Below are 16,230 nucleotides of genomic sequence, written 5' to 3'. Positions count from 1 at the left end.
TTGAAATTCAAATGAAGATACCTCTTGGGTCTTTACTCTCCTGTTCTTCTCTAGCTTGGTACTATCTCTAAAGAGGAAAAACCAGGCTTATGCATCTTAGGATGGCTCAAAACCTCATTTGTAGCCCCATTTGAGTCACTCAAACCAAAACTCAAGCATTCTCCAGGTAACTATGGCTATATTTATTTGTCCAGAGGTAGCATTGTCCATGGAGGAACATCCAGTAGGTAGTATGGCATAACTCTTAATTATTTCTGATTTCATCTTAAGCACATTCTAAATTACCTGAACACTTTAATTTTCTATTTAGTAGATATTTGGTATTTATTTCATTTAAATACTGACTCATCCTTTGGGAAAAAAAAATCAAAAAACAAAATGCAAGAACAAATTGGAAACAAGAATCACTTCATGGGAAACCAACCAGTTGCTGCTTTCTTGAGGCCATGAGAGAATATGGAGTTGGAATGACTCTCCCTCTTTTTGTAAACCTCTCTTTGCATCCATCACAGCATCATAGTCTAACCTCTAATGAGGTGTGTTCTGGGGAGAACATCTATACTCAAACTCACAGCAACTCCCACTTCTACTGTGCTGGCTCCTTCAGTGGGGCAGAGACACACTCACTTGAGAACCAATCACTCAGCACCAACTCAGACAGCACTGTTAGGCTGCCGCTTCACCCAAGCACACATCCCCATAAAAGGCTCTGGTCCCAAGAAACATTTACCCTTGGTTGAGTTGTCATATTGCACTATTTTGGTCAGGACCAAGTAATATTAAAAACTATCACTAAATTAGGGGCCTTAGGAAATCAATATCATATTTCTTATAGGTTAAATTAATATGGTGAAAAAAAACCCTGATTTCATTATTTTAAAATTTATTATTTGGCAGAAGTAGTAACACTTAGCATATTACTGATCTACAATTTGCTTTTACCATTTAATATGTTTTGGACATAATGTCAGTACATGTCTCATTCTCTTAATATCTTCATACTACTTTGTTGTTTGCATATATCTTAATTTATTTATAAAAATTAAATACTGATGGAAGTTCACATTGGTTTTAGTTTTTAATTAAAACTCCTAGTAGTTTAGCTAGTATTTTTATGCATTTGTAGAATTTAAACAAATTTCTAAAATTGGAATTTCTGGATACAAAAGTACACACATTTTAAACTTTGATAGTTTTTACATTATCATCTTCTAGAAATGTACTCATTTATATTCTTGCACACTCATATGCACACACAGTCATGCATAAAATGAATCTTGACAACACATCCCAATACCCACCAAAAACTTTTATGTGTGAGGTGGGATTGAAGGAGACTTTAAGTTTTATAACCAGAAAAATAGTCTTGCATGCTATTTACAAATTTCTTCACTCCCTCATTCAACACGTATGCATTCTGCAAGCACTTGTTAACCATCCACTCAATGCAAAGAGCAGTTCTAGGGCCTTTGGGAAGGCACATGGTAATAGAGGATTCACTCTTGTTTGTCCAGAGTAATCATTACAAAACCATGCCTAGTACACCATCACAGTGCACTATAAAAAGTACAGGAATGCCCTACATGTACAGACATTATAAGTTCTTTAGGTGACTGAGGTGAAAATTCTGTGAACTCTTCCCTCTGGGAATTGCTCTCTGGTTGAAGTATAAAAATGTTTCTGTTTCATTTTATTGTTCTTTGTGTTATATAGAAGATGGCATCTATCATAGTTTAAATCTTAGGGGGGTAAAACCAAAAAGAAATCTGAAGAAAGTAAAATGGCTATGACTAGAAATAGATATTAAATGCATGTTTATAAATACATAAAAGTAAAATATCTGTGTGCGTTCTTTACTCTATGTGGATAGTTAGCATCTATTTTCTTAAAAGGCTGTACATTTCTTGAATCTAGATCCAAATCATATGGCAAGTGGGTTGGAAACACCAGGCGCACATGTCAGGGGCTAAGGCACCAGGCTCCCCTGGCACGCTGTCAGGCCAACTGCTGGACTGCTGCTTGGCATAACTACAAATCTCCCCTGCTGGCAGCTCATGTTCCAGGCTCCTGGCTGGGACTTGCCATTTGCCCTGCATCGTTTTGGGCAGGTAGGCAGGCAGGAAGGCACAACTGGGGATAGTTGAGCAATGAGGGGCTGCTGTGACCACAGCTGGTGCCAACAGCCTGGCACACAACCCACCTTTCCCCCTTCCTCCTCATTGAGCGCTGCAAACAAACATTGCAGGTAGTACCTAAAATATGCTATGTATGGATTTTAGTAGAGTTTGCTTGTTCTGTTACTAAGTTGTTTTTTTTTTTGTTTGTTTTCAATGTAAAATTTAATTATCCCTGTGCTATAAGGGAGAACAAGATATTTCCATCTTCCATTTTCCCCAAGGACAATAGGACACATTCTCATAGATACACTTTTAAGACACATCAAAGTGCTTCTAAATGTGGGAAAAGAGAAACACATTCAGAAGAAAAAGAAAATATTTACTATAAACAGCAGTTAACTATCATATTATTCTAAAGAGGCCTTTCTCAGCGAGGCAAAGAGGCTTGAAGGTTGTGTTTAAGGAACAACACACACACACACACACATATTCGCTATCCGTTTTTACTTGCTGGGAATATTTATTCAAAGTAAATAAGCCATTTTAAAATTCAGAGGATAAATAGAGAAAATCTAATGTGTACAATATAAGCATATTCTACTCTTTCGCTCTTTTAAGAGCTGAGTATTTCATTCTAATTTTTTTTCTCTTTCTAACCTCATCTAGATTCTCAGTTGAGGGAGCCAGGGGCCTAATTCTGCTCAGTTCTAATGCAACGTGAGAACAAATTCAGAACATCTCTGTACTGGTCTTGCCTGGGATTGCAGAACCCCAAATTCGTTATTCTGTTCCAAGGTAGTACTGTGATCAGCCCCACCAGCACTCACCAGCCCTACTATCAGCTTGTTAAAGAAGCATCTTTCCTCTGGTCAAGCAGTGACCTAAAAAAGCTTAATCTGCTTTAGGTTTTCAAGGTCAAAGTAGGTATGGTACTATCTGTTTACCATAGAGAGAGAAAAGGAAAATTGCTTGCTCTAAGTCTTAGATTTCTGTCTGTCCCCATTCCATCCCCTATCCTCTTGGGCCCTCCAGATGTATTAAAGGCTTACAGGGAGCTTGTGGTCTTTTCTACATGATCTGAAAGCTTTAACTCTGGTCCTCAAAATAGGTGCCCACTCTGCTCAATTTTTATAATGAGTGATTAGCAAAGCAAAACTTTTCAGTTTCCAACCTAAGAAGCAATGAAACTCTAAACTGGGAATTTATTGATGTTCCCCAAACTGACATTATTCAGTGATTAAAATAAAATGCATACATAAAATCCTGGCCAATTTGCCTACCCCATTCTTCCACACACACACACAAAAGCTAACTATTTTTAACCTATGACTGTAATGTGCATTTGTTTTAAAATTGTCTCAGTTTTAAACAACCATATATTCAAGGTCTTTATCATTCAAGGCACATGAAGGTTGTGCATTTAATCTTTAGCATGGTTGTAGAAGATATGATTCACAGAGTACAGAATAGATAAAAATAAGCATGCAGTAGCATGGTGCCAAATCATCAGAGCTCACTATCTTATCAACGAATAGAAGTCATTCTTCTTTATCTTGAGCAAAGCAGTTTCATATAAGATAAATAGCTTTCAGTCAGAATAGCCTAACATGCAATATGCATCTTTTTGACATGTATATTCTAATACTACTTTAGACCATAAGATTAAAAGAAGAAAAATCTCAGAGTTGTGTGCTGACAACAAACACTGGTTGAATCTGCATTTGTTCCATATTTCATCTCCCAGAATTTGGTTCAGTGCGGGTATGTTTGTACATTACTGGCTATTATTAAATGATCAACCTCTATTGACCTTCAACTACTGTTTTCTAAAGTTTTATAAGGAGGAATAATTCAGGGAATTTCTACTTTTTTATATCAAACATTGAAAGTCATATCATGCTTTGGAGATACTGTGTTTTGCTTTCAGAGACCAGAGTTGAGTAGAATGTGTTTCTACTAGATTTTGGAGACTGGATTCTCGATATGTGACCTTGGGAAGACTACTTGACTACTCTAGTTTTAGTTTACCCATCTTGCAAAGGAAGAATTTGAGTCAGATTTTTTTTTAAATTACATGTAGCTCTAATGTGATATCATCCATAAATTATTACTCTTTTGTTAACATAGAAAGTAGATGGATGATGAGGGAAGTGGAATAAAGAAATTAAGTGGACACTTTAAGTGGCCCATGCCTTTGGCATTGGGCTGGTCTTCCCTCTGTGGGCCCCTGCTGAACATTGTTTTATGGCTGAAAGCCTGCTTGTGGAGGCTCTCTGGCCCCTTCCATTCACAAATCCTGTTGCAATGCAGCCATATTAACTTTTCACCTTTCAGGGCACCATGCTATTGCAAAGTTTCTGTTCTCACTTAAATATTAGCTTCTACTTTCTGAGATTGAAAACTGAACTGAAGCACTTGGGGAAATTGGCAAAGTAGTAGAAAACTTGAATTTTCAAATACTCATTTTATTAATTTTTACCAGTTTGTATGTGTGGAAGAAAGAACTTGGATTTTTATAGCAGACTGTCTGATGAGAACTCTAACTCTGCTACTAACCTAGCTATTTGGCCTCTTTGAAATTCATCTATGAAATATTTTTCATCTATAAAATGGGCAAAATATCTGCATGGTTGTTATTGTAGAAAGAAAACAATTAAATCTTCTTCCCCCCTCTACTTTAGCATCAACTTATTTTGGAAAGTATTGACAATGATACTGCAACTTATCAATTACCAGAAATCTACAGAATCCATTTCTTAGTGTCGCATTGCTTAGTAAGGAGCCATGTTTTGAAATGACAAGGTGGGTTTCCTCATTTACCTCATTTACCCGGAAGCTATTGTTACATCAATTTACACTGCTCGGTTTTGTTTTCCCTTGTACTGTTGAGTAGACTGGCTACTTTACATTTGACCTCTGTCTGCCTCTGGAACCAGATTGCCCTCGCTTCTGCATCTCCCATCCTCCACAGCTTCAAAGAATGCATATAAACACCTAGGCCTAAGGTTGAGATCAATTCTGCAGGTGTCTTCTGGGGGTGTCAAATTAGCAATGCCTGTGAAAGCTCTTTGAAAAGGATGAGAATCTGTGCAAACTCAAGACAGCAAGTAAGAATTACGTGAGGTACGATTTCTAAAAATGTAAATTAATTCTTGCTGGATAAAAGGCTGTTATATAATAGACATGTGCTGTTCAACTGTGCCATTTTGTGGGGCATATGAGGGAGGATATAGTAAAGCTTCCGAAGGGACAGTCAGGAGACCTCCATCCTGATAGGGCTTTCCTCCTTACCCTGTATCTGGGCTATTATTTGCAGTGTTAGTAATTGTATATAGCACAGCATCACCAACACTGGTGCTACCTTTCTAGTTCACTAGGTATGTGAGCTTGGACAAGTCACTCATCTTCTCAATTTCTCATTATAAAAATGGTGGGACTACCTAACTCACAGAGTTGTGGAGAACATTAAAGAAAATAATAAATGTAAAGACCTTGGCTCAAAGTTTTAGTCAGAGAACATGTTCAAAACTAATAAATGATTACTATTAATATTACTTTTGAAAGAGTAGGTTGGATTAGATGATCTAAGTTCTTTTTCATCTTTAAAATTAGTTACCTCCCCCTCCTTTTCTTTCCTAACAAAATACTCCTTGCAGAGTTTGGCACTCCCTACACTCAGGACTTTGGGAGCCCAGCCAGGTTTAGTAAGAAGAATACTCAGATCGGGCAATTGTAAAAACACAAGCTATCCTGTCTTTACAAACCCAGTTGGCGTGGACTATTTCAAGTGAACCTACATGTGTTACTCGATCTTTAGTTTATACTTACAAATACAGAGAACCATCTCAGATAATAAAAGTGAGTGCTGAATATTTTTGCAAGCTATTATACCATTTTGAAAGAATACTATAAACACGTACAGGATGTGCCTATATAGTAATGAAATGAATTTTCTTGTGTGGCGTGAAGGCTCATTAGCTCAGAGCCATGCTCTGTGCTGTTCTACAGTCGCATATGACATTTCTCACTAATGGCTCATGCTGTCACTAAATATTTGTCTCTAACTCCACCAGTCGTTGGCAATGCAGGCATCCACTTGTGTATGAATTACTAGCGCTGCAGAATCTAAATGAGGTACCCAGAGAAGTCCTTCCATTTTCTGAGTCCAATAAGAAAAAAAGGCCCTCTTTCTAATTATAGGTTTGACCAGAGCTGTTGTTTCCAAGAAAATACTTATTTTATGGGAAAGGATGCTTTATATGATTCTCAGTAAATAAAACTGTGGCTTTGTTTTTCATGATTTTACTATGTACATTAAACTGTGATTCTCAGTTGAGAAGAAGAGTGGGTATGCGCACTTACTTTCCTCATCAAGGAGATTTTCAGCAGCTGATAGTAACCTCATTCTATCTTCTGGGTTTTTAATGTTTAATTCAATGAGATGACTCTCTTTAATATCCTTTAAATCTTCTAGGGTCTCATAACCATTGAGCAAAAGTGTTGAGGTATATTCCTGTGGGGGAAAAATATGTATAATATAAGCTAGTCAGATTCAAATATTTTATTTTTAGTTCTCTTTAGATTAAAAAAAAAAAGTGTAGAAATGCATATGGAAACCAAAGGTGCCAACAGAACTTTTGCTTAACTTTATTTTATTTGCACTAGTTTTCCACATATGAACTCAGGGCATTTAAAGAGTCTGTTGTATAGTTCTCACCTTCTGCAAGGACAAATATAAAGAAGAGACGATTTCTTTAATCTCCACAATGCTAAATCACAGATCAATTAAATAGCTGGATCATTCATATCATTTGGCACTTTTTCACTTCTCAAATAGCTAAATTGACAAAGCTAACATGTTATGAAGCCTATCAGTAAAATGGCTCTAATAGAGTATAATATAATAATATTTCTGGATCTACATCTCTTCTTGTTTGCTTGACTGCAAAATCATCTACCCTCATTAACTTCTTGGGGTCAGTTAAAAAATGAATTCAAAACAGACACAATTTACATAAAAAGTAGACAGCATTTTGGTTGAAAAGCATTGTATAAACATAAGGAACCCCAAACTTTCTATTTAATTAAAAACTTTTATTAAGCATAAAACACTCTGGTTGGGAAAAGTATTGTTTCCTTTTCTCAGCATGTATATTTTGTCCATCATTTGCATCAATATATATTAGTTTAAAATTCATAGGCTTCTGATTTCAAAGTCAGTATGTTATTTATGTAACCTCTGTTCTCTCTAACAAAATAAAAATGTAAAGTGAATTTGAATGCTTTTCAACTTCTTCAAAAATTCCTCCCATTTTACTTGATCATAATTCAACATCCTCATTTTAGTTACTAAAATAAAATAACAGGAAGTATAAAAGTTTTAAGGAATCAGAAAGAAATTATTACCAGCCCTTTATTTTTTAAAGGAATGATATAGTAGTTCTTTTAAAAATAATGAGGTAGAATGGAAAAAAAAGAAAAAAGAAACCAAAATTCCCATTCTGATGTAGCTATCTAACTGTGGGTTCTTAAGTTATTTCACTTCCTTAGACCTTGATTTTTTTCACAGGTCACAGAACAAACAAGTAGCTGAAGCAGGATTCAAACTTGTGCTTTCTTCAAGGAGTACCCCGTTTGGGGGGCACTGGTAGTAGTATTAGAAGGCCTATGGAGTTCCTGTTTGCAGACAGGAATACAACTAGATAATTCAGGAAAAACAATTAAGGAAAGTTTAATTGGCTATCACCTTGATAAATTTTGAAAACTATAAAAGTTCTGCTGTGTTAACTTTAGAAATGAATTGCAAAACAATAAATTGAGTGAGGTTAGGCATATTGTATGTATACGGACATGCCATTTAACAACAGACATTTCATAAAAATTTTTCTAATATAACAAGAAAATAATTGGATTATAAATATGGACAACACAGTTTCCTTAACACAATCATCATGGGGACTTAATGATTACTGTTTCCTAACAAATTACTTTTAAAACAATTATATTTAGTTGTCTTCTCTTGACTTGCTTTTGATCTCTGCTCTGTAGAAAATTCAATTTTCTTTTCAATTCTCTGGAGTTTTACCTTCATTCTTTATGTTCTTTTTATCATTCTCATTTACATGTTTTCTCTGGACCTTTTAGTCTCCCAGGTTTATTTTACTTCTCACTATGCTTTCTCAACTTTAATCTCTACTGTGACTGCTAAGTATCATTAGAGTTTAGTCCAAGGGATGTTATATCAAGACCTGTCCTTGCAAAATAAAAGTAATAACAGACAAATATGAACTCTTCCTGGAAAATAGATTTTTCCCTTGCTGTAAGTCATGTATTTTTTAGCAACGCTGTACAAACACAGATCCGTTCTCCCCGATTATTTCATCCACATGCCACCAAATCAAACAGGCCACAGGTTTGCTAACCTGAAGGTGAATCCTCTCTAAGAACTCCTGTAGAGTCTGGGGTTTTTCCTTTCCGCTCTTTCTGTGTGCTTTTATTTTCTTGGGGGCTGCTTCTTCTTCTGAGATGACATCCACATAAATAAATTTGAAGTTTCCCACCTTATTGTTCAACATTCCTGTCCACATCCCCATTGGCGTCTTGCTGATAATGTCTATGATATCTCCTTTCTGAGGACAAAGAAATACATAAATTAGATTTCAGAGAACTCTAGTGCTGTGACAATTGGTAGAACTAATGAAATCACTGAAAATTAAGATAATCTGGGCATTATGCTAAGGAGGGGTAAGGTTAGAAATAAGTCTAAGAGGAAATTTCTTTTAAAAGTTCAAGAAACTATTTGCAAGTAATACTGAAAAAAACTTCAAATGCTTGAAGAAAAATTCCTAAATGCATTTGATGATGTGGTTGTTTTTGGTACTATATTAACTTATCCACTTATATTTGTGGACATCCCATAGTTTACAAAACACTTTTGCATATTAAGTCATTTTATGCCCACAACATACCTCTTGGATATATATATATATATATATATATATGGTATGGTATATATATATATATATGGTATCATAACTACTTGAAATATTACAGAAAAAGAAATTCAAACATTAAATAATTTTCCAAGAGCTTACGGGAAGTTAATGGCAGAACCAGAACTCAAGCCTAAGTTGTCTTAACTCAAAAATGATGCTCTTTTCCTTCATACTTCTCAAAGCAATATATGTGTAGCAAAGCTCAAGCCATCATTTCTGGAGGGGCTCCCAGGTGGGAAAGAGGAAGAGAGAAGTCCTTGACTCTGTACATGCTTCTAGTTCATCTGAAAAATTAATCTACAGTATAAAATAAGCCCACCTACAGTATTGCACTCACTTAGAATAATGAAACTGTTCAGAACTTTGTACATAACAGATATATAACAAAAGCATGTATGTACTAAGATAAATTATGCTAATTAATTATTCTAACTTAATGCTTGATTAAGTTGTGATGATTTAATTAATGCTTAGCTGGAGCTCCACACAAAGTTGGGATTAAAGTATGAATGAAGGGTATTGGGATGGGCAAAGCAATTGGTCTTTCTCTTTATTCATATCTGAGACTAAGACTGCAGGCTGCCAGTTATTGGCAAGAGTAGAAAACTACACAGGAGTATTTTTTTGTAAAAAAAAAGTTGATTTCTTTGCAAATACATTGTCTTCATTTAAGAGTAATAGTTACTCTTTTGAGACTTACAGTTTTCTACCCTAGAGAGGACATTATAAATTCTGATATTTTTGCCATTTTAGGAGTCTACCCTCAAACAAACAAAACATTGAGTCTGCTACTAAAAATATTTTTCCTGATACTCTGTGAATGTGTATTCTTCCATCTAAAACACAAACTGTATTTATAATTGTAGAATTTAATGTGATTAAAAGATCTGGTCTTTATGATTTATGATAGTCTGCCCATCTGACCCTGTGAGTTGTTTATCTAGTTTTTCCTGCTTTAGTTAAATCCTGGGCAAGATGGGATCAGCTAAACAGACCTAGAAAATCCCCAGAAGCTCGAGGGGAAGTTACTAAGCATGGCAGCCCTCTGCTGCATCCTTCTTATTAACCTTTAAACTTATAAAAACTATACATTTCAGAAAAGCCCACAGGTCACAAGCAAAAATCCAATTTCATTTTAGATTAAGGCCCTTGATGGAAACAGTAATATTTGATACTCAGTGGTAACTGTGGGGTTCTGACTGTGTCCTACGAGAGCTCCACAAATGTCCCTGTAGGCAGCACCAGCAGTAGTGCACTAGTATGGTGTTATAGGGAAGGTGAAAGCTACCTGAGTTAAAATGTTTTCAGTTTCGTACCTTCTCCTGCCCTCCCCCTCAGTGCTTACTTGGCTGCAAGCATCCTTTTTCCAAGACCTGAACTTAAGACTTCAAATCATTTCATAGAAACAACTAAAGAGCTAACTGTAGGGAATAATGTTTTCCTCATTCTCCAGCTTATCTTACTCTGATATGATACTATGAAAGAGGTAAAGAGAAGAACTGAGTGCTCTGAATGTTAAATAATAACATTAATACTTCACAGCTTATAATAATTATTGATTAACATTAGTTTGATGTTGACAGTATAGGAAAGTTGTAATTTCTGTCCTTTTAGCTATAGCATTTTGTGTAACTAAAAGGAATAGTTTAACATCAATAAAATATTTTAGCAGTAAACCTTCTATTTGTACTACTGTAACAACTCCTCCCCTTGAGTGGAACAGGACTATGAAAATGGTAGATTTCACACCTGTGATTATATTGTGTTATATGACAGAGAGACTATGCAGATGTCATTAATGTCCCAAATTACTTAATTTCGAAATTAAAAGGGAGATTATCTGGGTGTTCATGACTTAATCATGTATGATCTCTTAAAAATAAAAAAAGATTTGAAGCATGAATGAGCTTTTCTCCTGTAACCTTTGAAGGAGCAAACTGCCATGTTATAGAAAGGACCATGGCTGGCAACCCCAGGGGACTGAGAATGGCCCCTGGTTGATATCCAGCAAGAAAGCAGAAGCCTCAGTCCTACAACCACAACGAACTGAAATTCTGCCAACAGCAGGTGAGCTTGGAAAGGATCCTAAGTGTCAGGTGAGATCACAGCCTCAGTTGATACCTTGATTTCAACCCAGTGAGACCTTAAGAAGAGAATCCAGTGGAGCCATGCGCACATGTAAGGCCTACAGAACTGTGAAATAATACATTTGTGTTGTTTGAAGCCCTTGGAGCAAAAGATAACGAGAGAGGGGGTAAGAGTAAAAAGAGAGAATTCAGGAGGGAATATCACTGAGAGAAAGTTGTCAGGTTGCACATGGCATTTCCAAGTACCGACTTAAGTACTGAAGTTGCCCAGCCAAGTCTGGTTTTCAAGGCATTTGCTCTGCTGGACTCTTGCCAAATATTTTCATTTTCTCTCCCTCACCTTGGCTTCGTGATTCTTATTTCAGCACACACCAGGCAGAACTGAGCATCTCCAGCAATTTGTGAGATTTTTGGTTTTCAGAAACATGTAGACAATTTCTTCTCCCTTAGTAGTCTCTGATTCTGCATTATGTACGTAATGTAACTTTTGCTCATAACCTCAAAAGACTGATTCCCCTATTCTACCTCACATGTTTTGTTAAAATTCCTGCCACAGTAAACCAGTCCTCAGTTCTGCTCTTGGGAAGAACACACTTACCCGCTAGTTCCCAATACTTGGACTTCCTGAAACAGATCATACACCCAGCAGTAGACAAGCCATACAGAATGCAGATATGATGTGCACACACCTTGATTTTGAGAGAGTCGGTGTCATAGGGGCTTGGTGTGAAATCTGTATGTACTCTGGCACGGCCACAGAATGGTCCAGAGTAGGGGCCATCATCGTCAAGTCGAAAGCTGTCCCGGTTACTCGTTCCATCTGAGCAGCTTGTTATTCCACCTGAGAAGGCAAAGCAGAGGTTAACAGTTCTCATCAAAGGTTCGTAACATTCTGAACCATCTCCTGGCCATAACTAAGCAGGGATAATGCTGAAGCATTGGATGCCAGCCTCCTGATGGGGCTGTCAGTGACTGAGCCCTGTTTCTGCCTCCCAGTCATTCTCCATCAGTGGCTTCTGTCCTCTTAGCCATTTCTGATATTTCTCCAGCCAGTCTGACCACTTTTTCCTTATTCACTCACCCAAACACCCTCTTACTTCAGTCTCTATGGTTCAATCCAGTAGCACATTGTTTTGAGGTTGGACACTTGCTAAAGAGGCAGACAGTATAGACCTGACTCCCTGTATAAGACAGATAATTAATTTTGTACATGTAAGCAAAGACAGAAACCTGTAGCAGCAGTTTGATCTTTGTATCTATTGATCAGGAATGGTCAAAACTTAAGACCACAAGTTTCTGTACAGCTTATCACAGAGTAGCAAATACTCTGCCTCTTACTTCCTAATACTTCCTAATGTGTACCAAAAGCCATTCTGAGGCAACATTTCTGTGCATAAAAGGTAGCATTTTTGCTTGTTGTGAGAGTGTCAGGGAAGGAGGAAGTGTGTTCCAATGTCTGTATTACTAAATGATTCAAAACTCTTCTAAACTGGGCTTTTAAAATGGCTCTGAATCCTTGTTCTAGGGTCCTTTTCTGATTTTGAACCTCGGGGGGAAAGAGAAAAGAGATCCCATGCTTGCCTGGGGTCAAGCATGGCTCCCACTGGAAGTAATTCTGAGTCTCCCCACCACTCTAAGTTGTCACCTCACTTTCTCCTTCTGTGTGGCCTCCCAGTGTTCTGTTCCATGGTAGAGACAAGTCCCAGAGTCTCTACCATTCATTCTAATACGTATGGAAATAAGGTAAAGATCCTTAGAGATGCTCCATTTTTTATATGGAGTCGTGCAGAAGAAAGATGAGTTGCGTCTGATCACAGAAATGAAGCTGTATATGCTGCCAGCTAAGTAGACCACCATCTCTCTACACCCTCCCTTCCATGACCACCCCAGGCTCTGACTTTTCATGGTGTAATTGAATTAATAAAATTCTACCCACATTCAGTATCACAATTTTGAATTTTAAAACTTCCAGCAGAAATGAATACTAATGAAATGTGAAATTCACACATGCAAAAATATATCCCTCTAATGTTTCTGTATTAGCTTTTTTTTTTCACACAATAACTGTTCTATAGCCAATAGGAAAGTAGGAATAAAATTCAGCATATTTGAAACATCTGGTCTTTGTGATCCATCTTCAAATAACAGAAGCAGTTGATTTAAAATGAAACGAAAGTTAAACTGCAAAAAACATTTTAAAACCTTGAAAAGATTAGAGGGATGCGTAACAGTGTACATATAAAAATTATAAGGCACTCTGTAGTATCAGTGGTTTCATCCAAATGTTATAGCGAGATATGTGACTGAAATCTGAGTGACTTCTTTGTTAAAAATGATGTTTTTATAAAATTCTTGTTGAACGCATGCTGATTCCTTTTTGTCACCTAATTGGACAGTTGGAAGGACAAAGTGAGAGAGGGCAGAACAGGAAAGAGTGAAAGAAAGAAAGAGAGAAAAAGAAAGAAACAAAGAAAAGAGGAGGGAGGGAGTAGGGAAAGAAGGAAGGAAGGAAAGAAGAGAAAAGGATAGAAAGAAGTAAACAGGGGAGGGAGAAGGAGGAGGGAGGGGAAAGAGACAGAGAAGAGGATTTTAGTTATCTGAATACTTCAAGTCATTTGAAAAATTCTGACTCAAGATAATGCTAGTTCTTCCCAGCACATGTTATTTTAGGTACTCAGGTTTAATCACTCACCATGTTCTTTTTGATGCATATCCCTTAGAGCCCTGTTGACTACAATGCTAAAAGTTTTAAAATAATCTATAACTCTAATATATTATGTATCATTTTAAACAATAGCAACTCTATAGATTCAACACTTCCTACGTTTTTATTATTTCTCTCATCACGTAGCTGGAACCTTGTTGCTATTTTGACAAACAAGCCCAAGAGAAATAAATCTGCTATTTTTAATTAACTTAACTCAGACCTATCTAGGATCATGTCACTTATTCTGTAGCCTTACTTGATGAGCTCTGCCCACTGTAGAGACTGTCCATGGAGTCACTGGCTTTGATGGAGACCTTCTCTGTATGGGTTCCAATCATGGGGTCACTGTTCCGATATGGGAGGGTATCCTCTGCATCTTCCTCATCCTTCAGAAAATCATATCAGAGGTTAAGTGCAAAGAACTGATTTCCTTGAGACTTTTTCTGTGTGCATTGATTTAACAAACAAGACATATTTTAGCAATAAAATACTTAGGAATACATCAGCATAAAATACGAGTGTCATTAATCTTTAGTTCAACTTATAGCAAAACATTTTATGATATACTTGGAAAAATCCTTTAGATGGGACATTCCACATTATGGAATTTAACTGAAATTATAACAGTTCATTTTTGTAATTGGGATAAATACCATATCAAGACCATTTAATCAGAAATGTTAAATTTGTTAACATCTGTGCTTTATCTTTTAAATCACTTTTATTTCTTCATGCTGTCCTTATCATGTATTTACCACCATTACTAATCCTTTGAGATATGATATTACAAGTTTAAACTCCACATAGTTGCTTCATGTCAGTTATTTGCACCCTACCAGATCACTAGATATGAATAAAACATGCACACTTTGCAATTCTAAAGCAAAGCTTATCTAAGAAGCTTTACAAATCTCATACGGTGCTTGCCACCTAGTCAAGTGAAAAGCAAATCTTGCATAAAATTAGGAAAGACAGACAATTTCAAAAGAAATTACATCTGCTTGAAAACATCTCACATGTTTTCCATATTTAGATAGTTTGAACAAAACCCATGAATTTCTTAATATTCATCAAAATGTAATTCAATATTCCTATTTTTGAGCATTTCTAAACATCAATACAACCTCAGAATATACATATGATATACACTCAGTTTGAGTCTCTGCTTTTTCCATTCCTTTATTCATCTGTTCAGTCATTCAACACAAGCTTATAGAACAGCTTTTAAGTACTTGGCATTGTCTTGGAAACTGGGGATACCATAGTAAACAAGATAACAGGGTCCTACCTCTAATGAGGTACATTTTAGTATGTTAGGGCATGTGTGTGTATGTTTGTAGTATTTGGGGAGATTTGTGTAAACAAAATGAGCAAAACAGTTTCAGAGAATTATGAGTGCTACGAAGGAAATAAAACTGGGTAGTATGAGAGGATTAACTACTGAGATTAGGGTTGTAGGAAGGTTAGCTGGTTTAGGGAAAACAGCCCCAAAGATCTCCTCTGTAAGATTATACATGCTCTGAATTATTGATTTGAATGATAAGAAGATGTAACATATGATCTGGAGATAGTTTTCCAAGCAAAAGAAACAGCAAAAACAAAATGATTAAACTCATAACTAGCTTGGGTTATGCAGGGGAAAACAAGATCAGCGTAACTGGAGCTGAGTGGGAGCAAGGAGAGTATTACGATATCAGCTCAGAGAGGCAGACTGGAGGCAGATCAGGAAGGTTTTATAGGCCACTTGTGGGACCATCGAAATGTGCACTAAGATCTCTTGCTGCAGGACCCTTCTTTGTTGACAGCCCCAACTGCTGCCCCTCTATATCAACCACTGTGTTTGTATGGAAGCCATGTTCCATGACTGAAACAGTGGGGATACCATTTGCATCCATTCTGGTGGGATGTGCAGTTTCTCTAATGGAAAACTTTTGTTCAAGGACTTCCCATCAATCTAGCCAAAGCTTTCTCAGAACAGTGTTGAAGTCTGAGACTTGAATGATCCTCCTTCTTTCTTCCTCTCCTTTTATAAATGTCACACTTGCATTGTAGTCTGAAGGATTTCCTTGCTCATTTTTTCTTTCTCTTCTTTATCCTTCACAGGCATTTCCCCCCATAAAACTTTGGCGTTACTACTCCCTTCTTGGGGTCTACTTTTCAGGACTGGAATGAACATCTCATGGTAAGGGAATACATTGTGAGGTACTGTAAAATTTTAACCAAGGAAGTGTTGTGTTCTGAATTTGACTTTTCAAAGATCTTTCTGGCTTTCATGTGGAGAATGGCTTTTACAGAGTAAAGAGTGGAAGAAAGGAAACCATTAG

At 36.6% G+C, this 16,230-nt stretch overlaps 1 protein-coding gene and 1 long non-coding RNA gene across 2 annotated transcripts in view; one reads left to right on the top strand and one right to left on the bottom strand.

Annotated features, from left to right (window-relative positions):
- The window catches only part of SAMSN1 (SAM domain, SH3 domain and nuclear localization signals 1), a 47,958-nt gene that overhangs the window by 5,119 nt on the left and 26,609 nt on the right, over positions 1–16,230 (bottom strand). Inside the window, exons 4-7 of the mRNA XM_006183910.2 lie at positions 14,163–14,292; positions 11,889–12,040; positions 8,540–8,746; positions 6,480–6,630 (exon numbers count right to left, since the gene is read on the bottom strand). Of these exons, the coding sequence (XP_006183972.1) occupies positions 6,480–6,630; positions 8,540–8,746; positions 11,889–12,040; positions 14,163–14,292 (640 nt within the window). The remainder of the gene's footprint in view (positions 1–6,479; positions 6,631–8,539; positions 8,747–11,888; positions 12,041–14,162; positions 14,293–16,230) is intronic.
- The window catches only part of LOC106729492, a 99,671-nt gene that overhangs the window by 81,464 nt on the left and 1,977 nt on the right, over positions 1–16,230 (top strand). Inside the window, exon 2 of the long non-coding RNA XR_001365906.2 lies at positions 16,010–16,088. This is a non-coding gene — a long non-coding RNA (uncharacterized LOC106729492). The remainder of the gene's footprint in view (positions 1–16,009; positions 16,089–16,230) is intronic.

Source organism: Camelus ferus, chromosome 1 (genome assembly GCF_009834535.1).
Source record: "Camelus ferus isolate YT-003-E chromosome 1, BCGSAC_Cfer_1.0, whole genome shotgun sequence".
In the NCBI taxonomy this organism is placed as follows: Eukaryota; Metazoa; Chordata; class Mammalia; order Artiodactyla; family Camelidae; genus Camelus; species Camelus ferus.
Note: the sequence above shows the minus strand (reverse complement) of the source record. Positions and strands in the feature narration are given on the sequence as shown.